This window comes from Typha angustifolia, chromosome 11 (assembly GCF_048772165.1).
Source record: "Typha angustifolia cultivar Huaian chromosome 11, ASM4877216v1, whole genome shotgun sequence".
In the NCBI taxonomy this organism is placed as follows: Eukaryota; Viridiplantae; Streptophyta; class Magnoliopsida; order Poales; family Typhaceae; genus Typha; species Typha angustifolia.
Window position 1 is genome coordinate 12538268 of NC_133249.1, and position 22293 is coordinate 12560560.

The following is a 22293-nucleotide window of genomic DNA, read 5'->3' on the forward strand; positions in this document are numbered from 1 at the left end:
GTCTTTTGGATTTCTCCAGTGCGAGTTTTTATTTTTTAACCAAACTATCCCAGTTTATTATCATTATTATTATTATTATTATTATTATTATTATTATTATACCAAAATGGCTTGGACTCCAAACAAAATACTATTTTACTATAGCTCTAAATAAAATACTAAACTGTTAAGCATTTTTATCTGCTCTAACTTAGCTCAAAGTAAAACCCTGATCAGATCTCTAACTTAGCTCAAAGTAAAACCCTGATCAGATCAGTATTTTATCCGCCTAGTTATATATTTTATGTAGCATGTCCTAATATTCTTAAGTTAAATAGTCAAATATGAATGTAACATTCATATGAACAATTCTAATCACATATTACATGAGTATATTGTGAGGAATAAGGGAGATGGAATCTGCACCTACCCCATTCTTTTGCCTTTGAGACTAAATTTTTATAATTTTATCAACCATTAGGGTCAACAAACATATAGCCAAACAATCTCCCTTTAATATAAGGAAAAATTTTAGGGAAATGTATTAAATACATATAAATATATTTTATTTTTAATATCTAAAAACACTCTCATTTAGTTAACCTATTCTCTTAATTACTCTTGCAAATAAAAAGTTTAAATAATCCTTACTTATCTTAAGGATATTAAGAAGAATTTAAGTATTGTAACTAATTCTTTACTAAAACTATTATCACTATCGCAATTATATCTTATACTACATATCAACTAAATTACTAATTTACCCTTGATATATATCTCATGGATCTACTTTACGGCAAACCAAAGACATCCATGTAATATATCTTTTTCTAATCTTTTTCTTTATTTTATATTATATTAAAGTTAATTATTACACCATCATTTAAAAATATATTAAAAATAATATAGAAGTATATATAAAATTAAAATACGCGGTACGATAAGGTGTGATTGTTTTCTATTTTTTTTTTTTTTTTTTGAATTATTCATAGCTCAACAAACTATGAACTTGGGGATAAACATAACGTCAGTTGTCCGCCAATCAAAATAAGCCTTAGTGGCCAAATTTGACCCTCTTTGACAGGAATTTCGTGCCAATCCGAATCACAAACTTTGGTCAAAAAATTTATGGACTAAATCTATTAATAGTGGGTTTTAAAGAGGTTGATAGCAATGGTACGAGAATGACATTCTTATAACAAATTCTTGTAGTGTGGATTTCTTTCTTTACCTCTCCTTTTGCTCATCCAATAATTGAGGGAAATATCGTAAAATAGGGAGCGAGTCAACGTACTTCAGCACAAATTATTAAGGAAATAACGCCCTTCATTTTGTCTATTTTATAATTCGCACTCCGTATTTAAAAATTTTATAACACGAACTCTCCTTTTCCCCCGATAATATTTATTTAATACGCTAAGTTAACTTAATATCAAACTGAAAGAGAAAGATAATATTCTATTATAATCCACTATATAATTTATAACATTCCTAAATTACCCTTGTACTTATCTCTAATTTTATTCATAACTTAAACATCCATACTTATTGCTTTTTCTCAAACTATGAAGAAAATCATCTAAATGTCAAGCCAATTTTAGAGCTTCTAAATTCTAAGCCATGGAGATCTTAGAACTCTCCAAACGTCAAGCCGATTTTATTGCTTGCGACCTCAAAGATGAGGAGAGAGATGAAGAAAATTTTAGGAAAGATGGAGAAAAAAAGGGTTTGAGCTGGAGAGATAAAAAAAAATAGATAAAGTTGGGAAAAGCTTCTAAGGCTTGTACATGGTAGAAATTTTGGGAGATTCTTATAGATTGTGGGTTTTAATATTATAGTTGTGTGAGGTAGGGTTTATTTATAGATAAGAGGATTTAGATTTTTTGGAGTAAGGGCTTAATTTGGAAAAGAAAGATTTTATGGAGATTTAGATTATGTCAGTACCTTTTAAGGATATTTTAGTAATCTCTAAATTAGAGTCACATAAACTATATAATATGATTAATGTCAGTTAGCTAAAGTAACGTTAGAGTGTTAAATAAACATTATAAAAAATACGTTATAAAATTCTTAAAAACAAAAACAAGGTACGAATTATAAAATAGATAAAATATAAGTTGTGATTTATAAAAATCCAAAAAAAAAAATCAAAACTCTTGGGATGGCATGTGAGTGCCGTACCTTTTAGTGGTGGACTGAGTACCTGGGGGTATATAAGTTTGTGAGGAGGCTATCTTGGTCAAAGACTCATGATGTAATCTGGATTGACTGGTGGGCCCACATGTTGATGTCAAATCTCTTACCCTCGCTGTCATACGTCTCACTCGGTGTCGTCGCCTTATGTTTCCACTCTGACATGTTCCTCGTCCTCATGCTCTGCATCGGGATTTGCATTGAGCAGAGATTTTTAATTTTTAGGTAACTCAATTTTTAGTTCATCCTTTTTTTTATTCTCCTGTTGGAGAGGCGGAGAGCTACGGCAACGAAGGAGGAGATAGATAAAAAATAATAATAAATGAGAAAAAATTATAAGAATATTTTAGTAATTTAATTAACATTAATTAAAATAACGTTAGAGCGTTAAATAAAAATTATAAAAAAAATAAGAGGTAGAATTATAAAATTCACAAAATAGATAAGATATAAATTGTAAAATAAAATTTTTTATTATATTTAATTAAATTAGAGGTCGAATTTAAAGATTTGGATACAAAGTTACAGAGGATTATAAACATATTTAAAATTATATCTATTAACAAAATTTAATAAATAAAATATGATTTGAATTTACTTTAGATGTCTCTCTAATTTTGTCTCTAATGCGGATATTTAAATTTAATATCTAATTTAAATTAAAAGTAGTAAAATAATAATAAATTGTACTTTAGTCAAGATCAGATAAGGTTAATTACTAGTTTTGTGAAATTGAACCAATTTATAGGAATTAATTAAGTTTGGATATAATGTATGTACGGTTGGTAAGATAATAATACACGTGTGCAAAAACCATTGGCTGAGTTAATCGCTTCATGGATTAGATATGCATAGATAGTAAGATAGTAAGATAGTAAGATAGTAAATCGCTTCACGGATTAGCTACTAATCTTTAATTTTTACTTCCAAAAGAAAATCTTTAACTTGCTAGGATTATAAAAGATAACTCATCGAGTTAACAATTCTTATTGAACAAAAATACTATCTCAAAAATCGATTCTTCTTATATGGATTAGAAGTCATTTAATCAAATAAATAAATTTATAACTCACCTATTGTTATTGTACGGTCTATCCATTGGATGACCCTAGGATTTTAAGTATCTCAAAAATTAAGGTTATAATGGATTTGGAATAAAATCAATTAAAGGTTCGGATGAAAATTTATGGTTAAACTAGTATAGCAAGATCAGAATATGGCAGAACGATAAATATTCGATGTTGCAGCGATCGTCGGAGGGTGGCAGACGACTAAGAGTGGTGGTGGACGGTCATAGGGTAGGGTGGCTACTAGAGGCTAGAGTATAAAAAATTGAGATGCTTCTATATCTATAATCTACTCCTAGAAAGCTACATCTATAATCTAATGGATACGATAAAAGATAAGGACGAAATTAATAACTTGACTAAACTCAGATTCCCTTCAATGATAATTATCGACTTATCTCCACTCCTATTTATAGGAGTAAAAATCCCTAGTGGATCGGATCCACATGCGGATTATCTTATTTATTTGAAATTCAAACAATAAGATAAAGCTAATTAACTATCTTGACTCGACTCGAATTGACTCAATTTAATCCATGTAGTCAGATCGTAACAATCTACCACGCTTCTGACACCTTGTCCTCAAGGTGACTAGTCTTTCATGTTCTTATACTCATACAACTTGTCGCGCCAATCAATGGATTTAGGTTCATCTTTCTCGAGTCTACCTAGAAACATGACGCGGTGGTTGGCGCTTGCATTTATGATCGGGGGTAAATCGGTCATCATAGTAAAAACACAAGCCTTTTCTTGGATACAAAAGCAATGCGTGATCATCTGTTGTAGGTGCAAGCTAAGTCGGGGCAAACGTCATCTCTAGTGGACTGTGGACTTAGGTCGTCTTTCTTCTCTCCTCCTTGCAGATCTGGTTCGGCTAATCTAACTTAGACTCCATCAGAACAGCTAAGGAGAAGGTATCGTCAGAAGTAGTGGGCTTTAAAGCCTTGACCTTAACTTGAAAGTCAAGCCTGAGCCCACTAATTAAGGTACTCTTCAAGGCCGAGTTAGACCAGTTAGTGAGTCGGTTGCATATCCGCTCGAACTTCTTTCGGTAAGCTCGAACTGTGGTTGACTAAGTCAGCTTAGTCAACATGGTCTGAAAGTCCTCGTACTGAATCGAACTGAACCGAGCACAAATTGCATTTGCAAAGTTCTGCCAAGACTCGAATGGTCGATTCCACTCAGTCGATTGGTACCACCTAATCGCCACGCCCTCCAAGCTGGACCTTCTAGTTGTCGAGCATGCCATGGTACGTGAAAAACTGCTCCGCTAAATAGGTTCAATCTAGCGGGTCTCCTTTTGAGAACTTTGGGAAATCAAGCTTCACAGTCCAAGCTTGGATCCCAAAATGTAGTCTGTCATCACAGGCGAAGTGACCACGGGGTCGAGTTGGTCTCGTGGTTCATAGGCCCATGAGTTCGGCTCATGTCGCACCTAAGCGTAGCCGCGAGTTTGCTACAACAACAGCCGCTGTCATCGATGGTCTTACAGCAGCTGTTGGCGTGAATGGAGGCCATGTCTAGGATGTGGTTGGTCCAGTGAAGTGAGTAGACATGGCGATTGGGGCCGGTGGAGGCTGGATCTCCGCTGGTGGGACCTTAGCTTCCACCGCATGTGAGGAAGATGATCGCGGCCCTTGCGTTGGCAGCATCTCCGGCACGACAGCGAAGGCAATGGGTGCTTGCGATGGGGCCTCCCCCGTGGTCGGAGGAGTCATTATAGTTGCGGTTTGGGGCTCCTCTCGACCACCCTCATGGTTTGAGTTTTCTAGCCGCAGTTGGCCAGATTCCATCATGGGCAGCAGCGCTAGTGGCATAGGTTAGTGGAGGGTGGCTAGTAAGGCCTCCATCAAGGCCTGGATTGAGTCCTTGAGGACAGTTTGGATCTCCTTCGCGTTCTCCTCCAACTTGGCCGAAAATTTTGAAGAAAAAAGCTTTTGCCCACGCTAGTGGCTCGTCGTCGATAGTCGCTCACGGTGGATGGGATACCAGAGATACTCTCATAGGAACGGAGATGAGTTCCTGACCCTCTATGATCGCTCATTCCTCGTTCGTCTACTATCATCTAAGGAACGTTGGCTTTGATATCAATATTATGTACCAAATTTAGAATAGATTATCCTAAGCTTTTAAAGGATAGTAATCTCAGAAGTTAGGGTTCTAATGGATTTGGAATGGAGTCAATCAGAGATCTGGATGAAAAGTTATGGTTAAAATAGTATAGCAATATCAGAATAATAAATATCCGACATTGCGGTGGTGGTCAGAGGATGGCGTACGACCTAGGATGGTGGTGGACAGCCATAGGGTAGAGTGGCTGCTAAAGGAAGAAGGTGGCTAGGGTTTAGAAGGTTGGGATGCTTCCATGGCTATGATATACTCCTAGAGAGATAACGATGATCTAACGGCTATGATAAAAGATAAGAACGAAAATAATAACTTGGTTAAACGCAAATTTCATTCGATGATAATTATCGATATATATCAACTCCTATTTATAAGAGTAAAAATTTCTAGCAAATCAGATCCACAAGCGGATTATCCGATTTATTTAAAATTCAAACAATAAGATAAAACTAACTAACTAACTTAACTTGACTCGTCTTAACACATGTAGTCGGATTGTAACACCTATCTGTATAATATTTAGTGTGAAGATCTAGGAAAAACTCTCATTTGCCATGCCCACCAGCATGTGTTCCTACAAGAGAAGATACTTCCAATAATATCCTGCTAAAAGATTATTTATTTATTTATTATAGAAAAAGGGGATTCGGTACCAATTAAGCTTGCTAAAAGTTAATTAATTATTTTACTATAATTTTAAATTATTTTATCAACGTACTATAATTGCATCATATAACAATCACATACAAGTGGGATAGTCAAATACTAATGCGGTAGTATATCTTAGAAAACAGTCATTTTAATAAGAACATTTCATAGTCCTTAAAAGAAAATTTAGTGGGCTGACTCCATAAGCCAGTTTCTGAAGCAATTTATTTAAGAAATCTACGTGATTACTAATGTGGCAAAAAACTGTAGTAATTAGGTAAACAGTTTGAAATAGAGATAACTAGATCATTAATGACCCATGGATTTTCACCATGACTTTGTCTTGGAAACCCACTTATCTCAATATGGAAATTAGGATGGGGTCCAAGAAAGTGGCTAGATTGATAAAAGACGGAAATTGGAATGCTGATGAACTTGTTCTTTGATTTGGGCCTATCTTAGGAAAGCAAATTGCTGAAATTTATCTGCCTATGTGTGAGGTGAAGGACAGCTGGGCATGGAGGAATGATCCTAATGGTAAGATTACTGTGAAGTCTGCCTATAATTTTATTTTGGAAGGCAACTCAAGCATCTCCCAACCGTGGATAAAAAGTGGAATATGGTTTGGGGCCTCTATATTGCCTCTCTTATAAAATACCATTTATGGAAGCTCCTTGTGACGCCCCATCAAAGTTGTGTTAAAGACATCAGCAATATAAATAACTAAGCTAGACCCGAGGGACACTACAGTAATTCAGTAACTCAATCTTATCCGCTGCTGGGTATTCCTTAAGCTTATCCACTGCTAGATAGATAAGGGTAAAAGACAACACCTCGTCGATCTTATCCCTTCCCTTCTAAATATCTACGAAAGATATTTATTAGAATAAGTTATTTTTCTACCTATATAAAAGACTTAAACCACTATTTGTATTTTATTTAAAGTTTGAGTAAATAAAATATAAGTTAGATTTCATTAATATTATTTCTCTCTAAGTGTCGGTGAAAACTTTCTCTCTTTTTACTTTCTCTGAGTGTCAGTGAAAATTTTCTCTATTTTTACTTTCATACTGACTTTAATGTGAGATTTATTTCATCTTATAAAGAAATTAAAGCACCGCAGACTTGTCAAAATGCTTAAAAACGTTAAGTCCGTGATATTCCGCTAGATAAGCTCTCTACTAAATATTGTTTATTAACTATTGGCTTATGTAATGGCCCAAAACGTGATATTTGTGGTGAGGATGTGGACGATATTTATCATTATCTTCATGCATTGTATGTTGGCTAAACAAACGTGGGATTTAATTTTGTTGTCTTTGTCACTCGGTTTATCATATCTTCACTCACTGTTGGACTCTTGTCTCTTCTGGCCATAATTCCTGAAAGCAATAGTGAAAAAGATAGTCATTAGGCCAAGAAGACTTGTTATAAGACAACTTCAAATAAGAGAGAAAGGAAAGAAAAAGCCTACAGTAATTACATGAAGACATGGTAGTACATTCTGCTGTAGTTCAAATATTCCATCTTAATCTATTAGTTAATGATCTACTTACAATTTTTTGCATTTTACCTACATGACCAACAGCAGGTAGAATTGTATATAACACCATACATTATGGTGATATAGTGGATAAGAAAACAACAAATAGACAACACTACCAGCAATGTGAAACAACAGAAGTAATAGACAACCCTAATATCAAAAAGCAAGCACAAACTTGTGAGATAAAAACAGAATAATTGACTAAATGCAATAAGAAGGTACCATATACTGATCAAATTCAGTTGTCAAAATGGAAGAACCATCACCCATGTCTAGACAATGTCTACATTGGTTTTAAGTCCAAGAACCACCCTAGTCTCTTATCCTAGTTGATCCATTGGTATTTTTCAGTATATTATGTTGTTGACTATAGCTATTTACTGAAATAAACTCACTTAGCATAGAGTAAAATCAAGGCCCTCCTTATGGATAACTTGCAAGGTAAATTATCAGTGTTACAAGCTTAATTCAAGTTTGTGGAAACATTGCCCAGATGTAGACTTGGATCTTGTAATAACATTAAATATCAACAGTACATAGCACTTCAACATCACAATAATTGATTTGACAATGAGCAGAAGTTGCATAGAAACTTTTAAACCAATGGATATGTGGTTACTGAACACTTGAAGCAACTCTAGCACCACATAGAGTTAAGCATGTTGGGGAATTCCCCAATACCAGCAAATTTTGTAAATCAATTCTACTTTAGAGTTTCTCAAAATCATGCCAGAGAGAAAATAGCAGGTTGTAATAGAGAATCTTGAGCCCCGTATTGTACAATTGCATGCAAATGAAAGCATGCATGTATTGGTGAGTGAATTCTCTATATACAAGACATTCTTAATATTGCCTTAGTTAGAATGATCAAGAGAAGCCACGGAAAGTAGATCATGCAGTTTACTTGCAATGCAGGTGTAATAGAAAGAGCACTCAAAAACAATTTTCTTCCCTCAGAGAATAATCTGATGGAGGATTTGTCACATAATAACACCAAAGTGCCATTTGAGTGCTACCCATGTGTGGATGCTTATGATGGATCAAAACTATGGGTAGGGTGCCATAATAAACTGTCAATAATAACATCTAAAATGGTTGAAGGAATAAAAAACAACAGAATGCGATATATGATTTTGAAAATTATGCTAGCTTATTCATTAATAAGATATGGTTTATGATAACAACTTTGCTTTTGAAGTAATCAAATCCAACTAAAAAGATGCTGCTTACACAGTCTACGTTAAAAATCATGTCACTGCAAAATTTGCATGCTCATAGGGTCATAGCACAACCTTCTGAACACAAAATCAAGCAAGTCAAATTGCATTTAATAATGAAAGAATTAAGTTGCTAATTATGTCGATGAAGCAAAAGTTCATCAAATTTCATCATCCCAATTGTGCACTGTATCATAGTAAAAGCAAAAAAAAGTCAATTGATGCGGTTCTTGATTTAGGTGCATAGTGAACATGATTAAACCGTTTCAATTTGCATCAAGTTCTGTTTATATTTTAAAAAGATAAGATAATTCTTTTCATAGTAGATCTAATCTTCTCTACCCCTCCATTTTTAATCTCTCCAGCCATTGGTCTTCTGGAGACGTTAATCTCAATCTCTCTAATGATAAATCAAATGAATGAATTTTGTAATATACCCCCCTCCCCAAAAAGATACTCTAAAGGCTTTGGGATCAAGGTCACATTAGCCGAAGACCCAGGCCAATCCACGTGGCCTCTTTGACCAACGTCAACAACGGAGACATAGTAAATCGGTCCACGAGCATTGCGATAAGTCCTCTGTCCTACTGGCAAGTGTGTTCGAATGTAAATGGATGGTGTTCAAACGCTTGATTCGCGTTCACACATATAGAGAACGCATTTTGGCTGTTTGAACGTCTAATCTCACGTTCGTACATAAAGAATGTGTTTTGGCCGTTTAGACGCAATCGAGGTGCATTTGAATGCGCGACAGATAAGTTGAGTTGTAATAGGATTTGTTTAGGATTTTTAGATATCTAGCTAACCTCCAAATATATGGAAAAGCAGCATCTTTGGATTATTGATCATTGAAATTTATTTCTCTCATCTAGGCTTGATCCAACTTCTCCCTCTTTCCTCCCCTTAAAATCTAATCTGAGTTCTCGTCTACGATCGAGATTAATCCTCCATCGTTTCTTCCTCCTCCTTTTAGCGACCAGCCATACTTGGAAGCTCTCTTCTCCCACATCATCTAGTTCAAAGTACTAATCCATCCACTATACCATAATTATCTCCCATAACCCTAACGACATATTCCACATCCATCCCGCTACCTCTTGACCTTCGGTCATTGTTTCCTACGTAATTTTCGATTTACTCATCCAATCGACGAAATTCTAATTGCATTGGATTCCTAACTCACATAGGAACAACATATTCAAATCTCATATCAATCCAACGGTTGGATCAATCCCAGTTACCTTCGCAAGTTTCGTGCTAAATTCTATCCAGATTATTAAATCGGATAAAAATCATCTTCACCAAAGGCGACCGTAACATCAACTCTGATATAAAATTCTATATGGCATGTTACTCTAGTTTCTTCCTCTAACCAAATCTAACACCTGTGTGGTACAATGGCTAAGAAACATGCCATTTATACATCACTTTCGAGAACATTTGGAATAGAGGGAAAAACTACAGGTAACTTAAAAACAAAGAGAACAAAGATCAAGTGTTTAATCAGAGTAAGAGGCAAGGATTTAAAATGTTGTAAATATGCATCAATAATTTCAGCTAGAGAACTGCATTTCTGCATATCCAGTCACAAGTTAAAACTCATAAAGAACAGCATAATTCTCAAATTGCAACAAAAACTACTTCAGATAATGCATAGAAGTTCAAGAATATTTACTGAGACTCGACGAAAACTCATTATTTTCAACCAAAACCCACTGAAACTCATCAAATAGATTGATATCCCCAAAAATGAAGTTTTTTCTGATTGATTTCCATTTGTAATAGATCAGTTTTAGCCTATTTCCAATGTTCAGCATTTCAGTTTTAGCTTCTGTACAATTGAAACATACCATTTTGGAGGTTCCAATGGTTTCTAATTTAGCTGAGTGGGTTGGTGTTTCTGTAACATGTTCATAAATAAATCCCCCCAAAAAAGATATAAGTCATATATTTAAATAATGAAATCACTGCAAAATATAGCATAAGAAATGTTCTTCGATTTATAAAAACTTATTGAGATTCCTCGAGAGAAAAGTGGCAGCAATCTTTTTGCAGAAATTAGGGATAAAGGAGCAGTATATATTGTAGTCACATTCCACTCACCAAGTGAAAGTTCAAGATTAAGATAACCCTTGAGACTGAGGTCAGAGACTACAACCCACAATTGAAATTCTAATTTCTCCGCTATCTAAACAACTCTGCCAACACCTCCCTCAAGTCAAACTAGCCATATTTAATATTAATTCGAATTCATCTGGGTTTCATCTACTAGATCAAGGAGGTGGACTTTGTCTAGGGAACCAATCTTTTCCAGTGATTAAGCAAAGATACCTCAGTAGTTGTCATGGCATCACAGGCTCAAGTGAGATGTTATTCTCTAGATAGATGACAAATGTCCAAAATCATGAGACAAAACGATATGAAGAACGAGGGAAGCTGACATACCTGACAAGGTAAAAGCAAATCTCGTCAAATACCAACTCTTTGTTCCTTTATTCAAGAGTGATTTCAAAAATAAAAAGTGATCAAATGTGGGACCTCACCATGTCTACATTTGCTTCCATGCTTGAAGCTCCTAGTCTCCAACCCTTAACAAGACACTTGTAGAGCGCTTCCTCCAAGTACTTGCTCGATCTCTTTAACCTTGTTTGCTTTGAGTTGAGGGGAGGGACTCCTAGCCAAGTAACTAAATATCTTTTTATCCTCTTTTTACTTTTAAACAAGTTCACTCCCCTATAAATAAAATGAAAATAGAATAAAGATTTCAATATGAATTCAAGTCGATTCCAATTTTACTCTTAACATTACTTAAATTTAGGGCTATCAAAATAAATGAGCTGCTTAGGTTCGACTCAAGCTCAGCTCAGTTGAGGCTCAACCCGAGCTTGGCTCATATTGAGCTGAGCTGAGCCTAAGTAAGAAAAAGGGTTCAAAATTAATTTCGAAATGAGCCTAACCAAAGCTAGCTCGTTAGCCTAAGCTCGATAAGCTCAGAAGTATATATATATATATATATATATATATATATTAGTATGCTCCTTTCCTTTTCATACGACACATATGGCTAAGAGTGCAAAAACCCTCTTAAATGTTGACACATGAGTACATGACTCATGGGACCCACCCTCGTTAATACAGATTATACCCTCTATTACTCATTTCTCTCAATACAATCGACCAACCCTCATAAATACACCATTTTCATCAATCACGAATTCCAAACACTACACTCTTTACATGTTAACCCTCTTCAAATAACCAACGGTTCAGAAAAAAAAAAAAAACACTAGTTCTTCTTCTTCCTCTTGGTGACCGATAGTCTTCCTCTTCCTTCTCCATCAAGCAATCAAGAGAAAACTTAAGCAAAGATTCCAAGGTTGGTCAATAGAATTTGGACCTTTTTAGTTTTTGACTTAAATCCAAAAGTAGAGATTGGAGCTTCAATTAAGTCTGAGTAGATAGATATTGTTAACCAGATGTTGACCTACACAGGCTGTGCAGAGTAAACGCAAACACCTCAGCTCTATCAAAGTCGGAGCAACATTACGAGAAAAGAAGAGCAATTTAAAGAAAATAAAACAAGAATCAAATACCCAAATCCCATTTTTAATCAAACAAATATCTCACTGCTCACCACCACTACCACTAGACTTGATCAAATGGCCCAGCCCGCTCGTGCCTGGCCCGACCCGGTTTGGACCGAGCTAAGCCCGGCCTGAACCGGCCCGAGCCCGAATTACCCATGAGCGGCACGATCAGCCTTTTGCCCACCCGACCCGGCCCGGAAACCCGCCTGCCTATTACAGTACTTTGCCCGTTCTACTACAGTAATTTACCATTTTGCATTATTTTAAGCACACCTTTAAAAAAATTTAATTTATTTTAATTATTTTTTAAATAGAGGAATATAAATATCTTTTTTAAAAATAAGCTAATAGTAAAAAAAAATTCTAAAAATAGCTAAAATGTGGGTTGGGCCGAGTGATTGGTGGGTCGGGCTAGCCCGGCCCGATCGGCTAGCCCGATCTCTTATGAGCCGACAGGCAGTAACAAACTAAACTATTGTAGCTTGGCCCGAACCGGGCCCAGCCCGAGTGATTGGTGGGTCGGGCCGTAAACAAATACTTAAGCCCGATTGGCCCAAAAAAACCCGGCTCGGCCCGCCCGATGATCATGTCTAACTACCACCAAACCCATTGCTTTCCACCACCACCACTGGCACTAGTCCTATCAAACCCACTGCCCTCCGTTACCACCACCACCACCACCAAAGTTGATAGATATTATAAGAGCAAGTGAAGCAAATAAAAGAAAACAAAGTAAAATCCAAACGCCCAAATCCCTTCCTAATCATTAATCAAACAAAAAACCCAAGGACAGAAGCTATTAATGGAGGATGAGAGTAAGATCAGTTACCTCGGCGATACGACGGTGAAGAGGAGAAGGCGAAGCACTCAGTAATGCGACAGCGAAGAAGAGAGCCGCGATGGTGGAGGAGAGAAGAGGAGGTTATAACTTACAAGAAAGACTAGATGAGAAAAGATGAGAAGGGAGATGGGTTTGGGTTTGGGTTTGGCTTGGGGACAAAAACGGCTAGATTTTGGTATTAGAAACACAAGTAAAAGCTTAGCCGGATGAAGTCTTTTTACATCCACTTTAATTGAGTGTCAAAATGCTGCATCTAAGTGAAATTAGATTTTAAGACGTTGCTTTTTGAGTAGGGTATACCAAGCCAAATAATAATTTTGAGTTAAATATCAATGCAACACCTAGAAACACATCTAACCAAACAAGCCATGAGTTTTTAATTAATTATAAACCAAAATTAGTGGTGTCATCATTACCTTTGCCAAAATGGTTTTCTATTACCTTAGACAAAATATTATGTAATCAATAGATGATGAGGATGTGTGGAGGATTATTTGGACCTTGCATTGTTCTCCCAAAATCATATATATTGTTCCATTAGAAGTTATGTTGGTTCTCTCTAGCTTTCACAATGGTTCAACTTACTCTATCCAGTACGTGGTGTCACCAACGAGTAATTTTGTCACTACTCGTAGTCGATAAATAGGCTCTGTTTAATTGGATTCAAGTCGACAGTACCCTCCCTAACAGCAAGAGGACTCTCTTTGATAGCTCTTATGGTAGGTTTGGGACAAAGCCTTGTATCTAATGTATGATTACTTTGACGAGATGTATGTCATGCCTATGAATCACTGCACTCTAATGTTCTAGTTAGATGGACTGAATTGGCTAAAAGTCAACACGGAAACTACTTTACTAGATGGAATGAACCAAGAGGAGTTGGCTTCATGGTCCAACATCTTAACAGAGCGCCTTGCCTTGCAAAGGGGTTGGCGTGGCAACTCTGGAAGCATCATTGAGATTGAGACTTCAGTGATAAAAAAAAGAAAAGCTCTACAAACCCTTTGCAACCACATTGTACACAATATCTGGATAGAATCAATGACTCATCCTTACAATAATACTTATGGGCATCCACAAAGCTGGATGAGTCATTGCTTCCATCAATAAAGACATATTTCATCTTTTATATTTCTTTCAAAACTTTAAAATTTCTTATTTTATTATGATGTTTTAACAAATAGAAAAAAAAAATTGTGGCGTAGTGCTATCAATTAGTAGTCACGGGAGAGAGAGGCGTCCCCACCCCCATCCTTCTTTGTTGAAATTATCGTTGCCAAATTCGAGCCATTTGGACCATCATCAAAGCGATCGGAACCCACCCACCAAACCATGGGTGAGTCCCCTTGCTCTCTAAGAAGTTAATTTTACTTCTAACGAGCCTATAGCATGATTCTACCGATTTGTATAGGTTTTTTTGACTTTATTAGAGTGACTCGCTTATTGGTGATTTCGTGTCAATGTCACGCTTGTATAGAAAGTTATATTGGGTCCTTCTCGTGCTATATGCACCTTCATGAGTACTCAAGACTTCTAGGGAAGGCTACACCATGCAGCCCCCCATTATTGAATTCTCAATGTGCAGATGGCCGTCGTTGTCAATATTGGTCTCATCCGACCTTCCAAGCAAGTTTTCCTCCTTGTAAAGAGCTTATTTGATAGGTGCCCTCATAGCTAAGGCTGTCAAAAAAACTCGTTAGCTCGTAAGGCTCGTAGGCTTAGCTCGAACTCTAAATGAGTTGAGCCAAGATTTCAGACTCGAAAGGATTATTGAACAAAGCCAAGCCAGCTCTAACTCATTCAAACTCGATTCAATTAGACTCATGTGTAAGTTTTAGAATCGTTGGATCTAATATGATCTGTATATACCTATCCTTATCTCCCTAAAGTTCAAACCTATTGGCTTGCCAGAGTCTAAAACATCTTTATCTCCCTCAAACTCTCCATCTCCCCTCAAATCTATTGGTCACCACTTTTGGTTAGCCATCGTCGATCTGACAACCTTTGCAGTCGCATCAACGCCCCTTCCCGGCAAAAGTTGGAGACGTGTCCACTAAACCTTTGGCGGTGGCGCACCGATGTGCTCCTATGGTGACAACAGATCGAACATCGCAATTCTCTTAGCAGTTGGCTCCACCGCATTCTGGTTTGTGTTCAAGAAGGCTAGGTATAGCTTCCTATCTGTAATGGTGAATGCTTTTCTCTGTGTCGTCGTCATCTTCTAGGCCAAATCTACCTTGCTCCTTAATAGGTACCGACTTGTTTGTTCCTAGATCAACCGGTAACCATCTCCAGTGGTCACTTGTCACTGCTCCATCTCTACTACTCAGGCTCTTCGCTCTCCATCTTCACCAACGACCATCCCATGAGTTGTCGAGCCGAGCTGAGCTGGCCCAATTCGCTCAAGCTCGGCTCGTTTACACTACTCATAGCTATGCCTAAGAAATCGTGCACCGTCAAAATCGTCAGCCATAGATTTTTATTGGCAAACTTTTTGGCTATCTAGGTCTAGAAATTTGCTATATTTGATTACTTGACAAATATTAATTTATATCTAATCAAATGCTGCCAAGTATAAGTCATAGAAAATTATGGTATTTGAGAATGTAATTTTTGTTTATCATCTATTTTTATCATTCAAGAGCCCAAATGGTAGATATTTAAGTTTTACCAAGTTTTAGTCAATATACTAAGTCATTTAGTCTAGACTTCAAATTATATACTCTCTAAGCTATTGCTCTAACTAAACGCTATCAAGATGTTGCTGCAAGCCTCCACATTGCCAAGCTACTATCCCAAGCCGTTAATTGATTGAAGTGGAGTTATTAAGTCGAGCCACCAAAACACTAAGAAAATATACTATCTTTATTGCTTGAGTTTTGGAGTTGACCCTCCAACTTTCTTAATTACAGGAGAAATACCTGCCAACTTTACTAAAATTAATTAATCCTTATCCTTATCTCATTATTAGGCAGCCCGACTATTGTATCCATATCGGAAGGTTACATGGGAGAGGAAGGTACCAATTTACTAAATTTGGTTATTCGTTTGTCCTCATTTGACGAATTCTAGCCTAAGTACTTGGTATCCTGTAATTGGATGCTTCTCCATCGTCTGAAGCTACGGTTAGGAAGTTCCTCCTAGTTCCTATCAGTGATCCACATAATCTACTCTCACGGATAAGGGGAATAATAATTCTTTTAGAAATTTCATAAAAAACACCCTGACTTTTCTCAGATTATCATTCACACCCTTACCTTCATGATATTTATTATTGGATCCAGTGTTTTGCTTAAAACATTTCAAAAGTGTTCTTAATATTCTCGAATAAGTTTTTTAAGTCAAATAAGGTGTATTTTAAGTTTTTTTTTTAAATAATAATAGAATATTATCTATTCTTAGGATAAAATAACTAAATGTTTTCGAGCACACAGGGGGTCGAACGAGAAATAACGGAATGGAAACGGTAGGGTGTAAATAATAATAAAGCAAGTTGTGTGTATTTTTTTGATAAATTTCTTTGGCTCCGCTCCACACCTCCACTGCTGCCTTCCAGTCCCCTTCCATTTCTATATTCCTATAGCCATCCATACCTAAGAATCCCACACACACACACACACACACACTTACAGAAGCAGAGAAATGGGGAAAGGTGGCGAAGGAGGAGCGGATGGCAAAGAGGTGAACATGGCAGCTTGGCTGGTGTCCGTTAACACCCTCAAGATCCAACCTTTTGAACTCCCACCCCTTGGTACTTCCCCTTTTCCACCACCTCCTCCTCCTTTTATATTGTTCTAAATTTTATTCTTATATAATTGATTTTTGAGGATGATGAAGATGCTGCGATTAGATTTTGATGCCCTTTAATCTGTTTAAGGCTAAGATAAGATCTTGGAAAATTGTAATTTTTTGGTTCAAATCAAGAATTATTTGATTTGCTATGCTGTTTGTACTTTTGGATTCATACATGATAGTAGTCTTGATTTGTTAGATACTCTTCTTATAGCAACTCAGTTCTGCATAATTGATGACTCACCCCTTGTGAACGAAATTAAATTCTATGTAGGCCCTCATGACGTTAGAGTGAGGATGAAGGCTGTTGGCATTTGCGGCAGTGATGTTCATTACCTCAAGGTTCTATCTTTCTTCTCCTGCGTACTCTTAGCCAGTAACCACCACCTTTGGCTATCATCAAGTGCAGATCATATTATTGATCAGGGAAATAACTACTGTTACCCCTTTCAGTGGTTATTCGTTGTTTCCTTGTTTATCCATTTTCCATTTTGTTTCTCCAATAATAGTTCAATGGATATTTCATTTGGATTCAGTGGCTAATCCTTTTTTCTAATATGACAGACAATGAGGTGTGCTCACTTTGTCGTCAAAGAGCCCATGGTCATTGGGCATGAATGTGCTGGAGTTGTAGAAGAGGTGGGCGTCGAAGTAAAGTCACTGGTTGCGGGTGATCGTGTAGCACTAGAACCCGGGATCAGCTGCTGGCGCTGCAAGTACTGCAAGGGTGGCCGCTACAACCTCTGCTCTGAGATGAAGTTTTTTGCCACTCCTCCTGTTCATGGTTCCCTTGCAAATCAGGTTTCTGAAAATATAGATTATTTCTTCTCTGGTTAATCTTTGCTTTTTTTTATTTGCTAGAATATCATGGTCACTACATATAGTAACTAAGGCAGGTCATGATTTTAAATTCAGATGCAATTTACTAACTCGTCCCACCTTGGTATGCATCTATCTTGTTTTAGGTGATATTACTATCTTGCTACTCTTTTAAAAGAAAACAAAAAGAAATTTGAACAGGAAAACACCCATCATCTTTCAATGTAAAGGAGAAAGCCTCTTGTTTTGTTTTCTAACAAGACAATGATTGAGATTGTATAATACACTAGATATATGACCGGAAGTACCGATTATCCCTCTATGTTTCTAAGGTAAGATAGTCTATTCTCGTACCTCACATGGATCCCTCATCCCGTGAATTAAAACAAACTATCCATGCTAATTTCCTACAATGCCATTAGTGTTTTCATTAAGTTCTTCATTTCCTCTGCAGTGAGTTATATCTTCACTTAAACTTTTGTTTATGTGGCATTCATTTTCACCCACTCTGCCTAATCTTGATGTTTCTATCAGATCTTCCCGCAAGAATGTAATATATCGTCTCATTTCAATTTATATTGTATTTAAATCATAAGCTCTAGATTGCCAAGATTAGCCCTGAAAAAGTGCTCGAATTTTGGATTACTAACCGATTAATCAAGTCCCCCTAAAAATTTGTTTGTTATACCCTTTGGTTTATCAACAATTAGGATTTTTTTTTTTCAACTAATATTTGGTATGCATTTAATCACTGCTCAAGTATCAAACCCTGCATTCGTACATCTTTTTTTCTCAAGACCTGTTTATTGAATAATTATAGAGCAAGCTTGATAATCTCCTAGATCTGTTTCTTTCATTCTTAATGTCTTATTTTGTATAAGGTTTTAACAGGCTCAAACTTTAAGCTTTTCTTTTCTGATACTCATTCATACGCCTATGATATTTATGATTGTTCCAAAATGAGATGTAACCTTGCTATATGTTCAGACTTCAACAGAGCTCTCTGTTATTTTGGCAAACTTTAGATACTCCTGTCATTATGAGTGTTAATGTTAGGTTCCTTTTGCTAGGTGGTTCATCCTGCTGATTTATGTTTTAAGCTTCCTAATAATGTGAGCTTGGAGGAAGGCGCGATGTGTGAGCCTCTTAGTGTTGGAATCCATGCTTGCCGTCGTGCTGATATTGGCCCGGAGAAGAATGTGCTAATCATGGGTGCTGGGCCGATAGGCTTAGTCACACTGCTAGCAGCTCGGGCCTTTGGTTCCCCGAGAATTATTATTGTAGATGTGGATGAGTATCGACTGTCAGTTGCAAAATCTCTTGGTGCAGATGACATCGTTAAAGTTTCCACGAGCATGCAGGTTCTACTACTAGTTATCAATAGTTACTTTTATCTAATTTTGTAACATCATGCTTTATCACAGAAGATATCTGTTTAATATTTTAACATCATGCATTGTCACAGTAAATGGGGGACATCTTTCATACTGCCTCACTTTATCTGTTCTACTTCTACAACCCTTTTTTTCATTCAATTACTTTTTGAACTTATAGTTTGAAATGAAATTAAACCAAATATGTGAGCCTGTACGATCTCATGGACTTGTTTCTCTCCTTGGCTAATCATATTTCAATATTAGTAATAAGTTTATTCTCAAACATTCATCAAATTAATTAGTTTATGGATGTTTGCAGAAGTAAATCAGGATCATTTATATTTTTCATAAATTTGTTATGAATTGAAGAAATTAATACTGAAAACTGATACTTGGATGTTTGGGGTTAGACATGGTCATGCGGGTGCTTGGGGTGGAGTGGAAGTTGTTCTTATGCACAGTACTCGCATGTGGAACTGTGAGTGAACTTTTCAAGAGTTTCTATGCTTGGAAGACTGAATAGGGTTGAAGATATTAACTTTCGTTTTTTTGTCAAGGCAATGTTAATAAACAAAAGAAATATAGGGAGCCACATAGGCTGGCCAGCTTTATCAATGAGGCCATCTATACAAAAGAAGATATGACACCCAATGTAGAATCTTGGACAACCAAAGAAAGTAATCATAATCAGTTCAGAAAATCTATAGGAAGGGAAATGTACAGCATTATGCCTAGATTGGAAGCCATTGAAAGATGCAAGATGTGGATAGGAGCTCACATTTTGTGTTCTCTTTTTGTTAAATATGATTACCTAAAGAGATCTTCATGGAAGGAGGATTGTTGTTAAACAAAGTTGTGCAGGAGGGACGAAAAGTTTTGGGTGTACAATTTTCTTCTGTAGTTTGTATATGGAACTTCCCAAGTTTATAATAATCTGGCAATTAAATCTTCTAATAATTATTGGGATATTTTAATGGACTCATTGCAGAAGCTATCAATTATTAGGTGTGAAAAGGAAATTATTGGACTAAAATTTCCCTTGATGAGGTGCGAGTCACAGAAAGGAAACAGAAGAAAATGAATCAGCTTTATCATATTATGCATGCTACTAAGTCGTTTAAGTAATTCTCTTTGTCACTTTGAATTATCCTTGTGAAGAAATATCTTCAGCAAATATCTTTCAAGGGGTCTTACGAAGCATGCTGTATGCATCCTTTATGCTGATCTCCTCATCTCTTGCAATAGTTGTTTCCCTAACTTAGTTCTATGTTTTAGGGTTTGACATATGCAATTTAAGTAGAAGCTAAGGCAATTTATGATATTGGACTATTTTTGAGGTTGTAAATTTTCCTTGTGTTTGGTAGTATACTTTTCTATGAATCACGAAAAATTTGACATAACCTCTTAAGTTTCTTTGGTACATATGCCAGAACCTTTAGGCGTTCTAGCATGATCGATGCTGAAGTGGCCATTGGGTTGATTATGAGTACTTTAAGCCTCATATCTCTGCAGATCATTAATTACTTTGGTATGAGGAATGTCTAACTACATATCTTGGTATTGGAACCAAATCTCAAACTAGCATAACACGCCTATGCTATTCTAAAAGACAGTCTTTTATTGATGAGAATTGGGAGCCATCAGAGACAATAAAAATACTATTATACAACATGCAAATATATAAATTCTCTGATAGTGTTTGCCAGAAGAGCTGAAGTATATATTCAAGTACTACAAAGTTCACGCAGAAATATTTTGCGTTTAAAATATGTGATAGGCGAAGTTTTCCCCACAAGATTAAGTACTAATTTCTTTGGTCAATTCTTGTTTTCCGGCTTCTCAGTCCATCTGCTTTTCTTGAACATTGCATTATTTTAGTTCACTGATGATCTTTATTATTGCTAGATACATATAATTCTATTATGGTTGATTTAGTAGTTCATTCTGTAGGACATTGACGAGGATGTCATTCGTATACAAAAATCAATGGATGCTGACATTGATGTGAGCTTTGATTGTGCTGGTTTTAGCAAAACCATGTCAACTGCTCTCAATGCTACTAGTCCTGGTGGTAAAGTTTGCCTTGTAGGAATGGGCCACAACGAGATGACAGTTCCCCTTACTCCAGCTGCAGCAAGGTATTAAGTTTCTATTACTTTCACACCTTCTCTTTCTGATCTTCAAGTTAAATTTTTTTATCTTGATGTAATGCAATAATTTAGAGAATCCTCTCGTTATTCTCTTGGACAGAGAGGTTGATATCGTTGGCATCTTTCGCTACAAAGACACTTGGCCTTTATGCCTTGAGTTCCTCAGATCAGGAAAGATCGACGTAAAGCCATTAATAACTCACAGGTTTGGGTTCTCTCAGAAGGAGGTGGAGGAAGCTTTTGAGGTCAGCGCCCGTGGTGGTGATGCCATCAAGGTGATGTTTAATATCTAGCTTCCAGGACATGCTGAAAGAGTGAAGGAAGTGTGCAGTATGTAGATTTCGATCTTCACTAGAAATTGGACTGCTGCTATGGCATTGTATGATGAATCACACAGACTGACTCCGTTTCTACCAATAAAATAATTAATGGTTATGATCATATGATGTATGTGTTCTGTTTGGATTGCTAGACTCCTTTATTCAGTACCCTTTTTTTTATCATGCCTTTAGTGTGATAGATAAGAGGACATGCAGCATCTCCAAACATAGAGATTAAATGGGGCTTAACGAGGTTCATGTCCATCTTTTTAGAAGATTAACAATATATATCATCTTCTTTAACAGAAATATATTGGTTGACTTCTAAAATATACAGTATGGCATTATTCAAACTGTTCTGGTTAATGGAAGGGAAAAGCAAAACTTTTGATGGTATAGAAATGCTTGAGATTGCAAGCATTAACCTATGCTAATGGTTTTGCTGCTCATATTTTACTGTATCTGCTACACAACCACTTGATAAAATAGTTTATTGTTTTTATCTTAGTTAAAATATTAATTAATTTTTTACATATATGCACTATGTCCTAATATTATAGGGGTCTTTTACATAATTGCTACTAAAAGTTTAAAATATCATAATTGCTACAATATTTTTTAAAATATCATA

General features: G+C 36.2%; 1 protein-coding gene across 1 annotated transcript; it reads left to right on the forward strand.

Annotated features, from left to right (window-relative positions):
• The first annotated feature begins 16748 nt into the window (after window positions 1-16748).
• Window positions 16749-21783, forward strand: LOC140770577 (sorbitol dehydrogenase). The gene is made up of 6 exons (XM_073111828.1): window positions 16749-16956; window positions 17272-17339; window positions 17562-17798; window positions 18887-19177; window positions 21143-21330; window positions 21443-21783. Exons 1-6 carry the CDS (start codon window positions 16848-16850, stop codon window positions 21633-21635), a joined length of 1086 nt encoding a protein of 361 aa, XP_072967929.1. The 5' UTR covers window positions 16749-16847; the 3' UTR covers window positions 21636-21783.
• Window positions 21784-22293: the final 510 nt, after the last annotated feature.

Coding starts and splice junctions, on each gene's coding strand:
- LOC140770577 (XM_073111828.1), top strand. CDS start 16,848: ATGGGGAAAGGTGGCGAAGGAGGAGCGGATGGCAAAGAGGTGAACATG. Junction 17,340..17,561: donor GTGATGTTCATTACCTCAAG/GTTCTATCTTTC, acceptor CTAATATGACAG/ACAATGAGGTGTGCTCACTT. Junction 21,331..21,442: donor CTTACTCCAGCTGCAGCAAG/GTATTAAGTTTC, acceptor TCTCTTGGACAG/AGAGGTTGATATCGTTGGCA.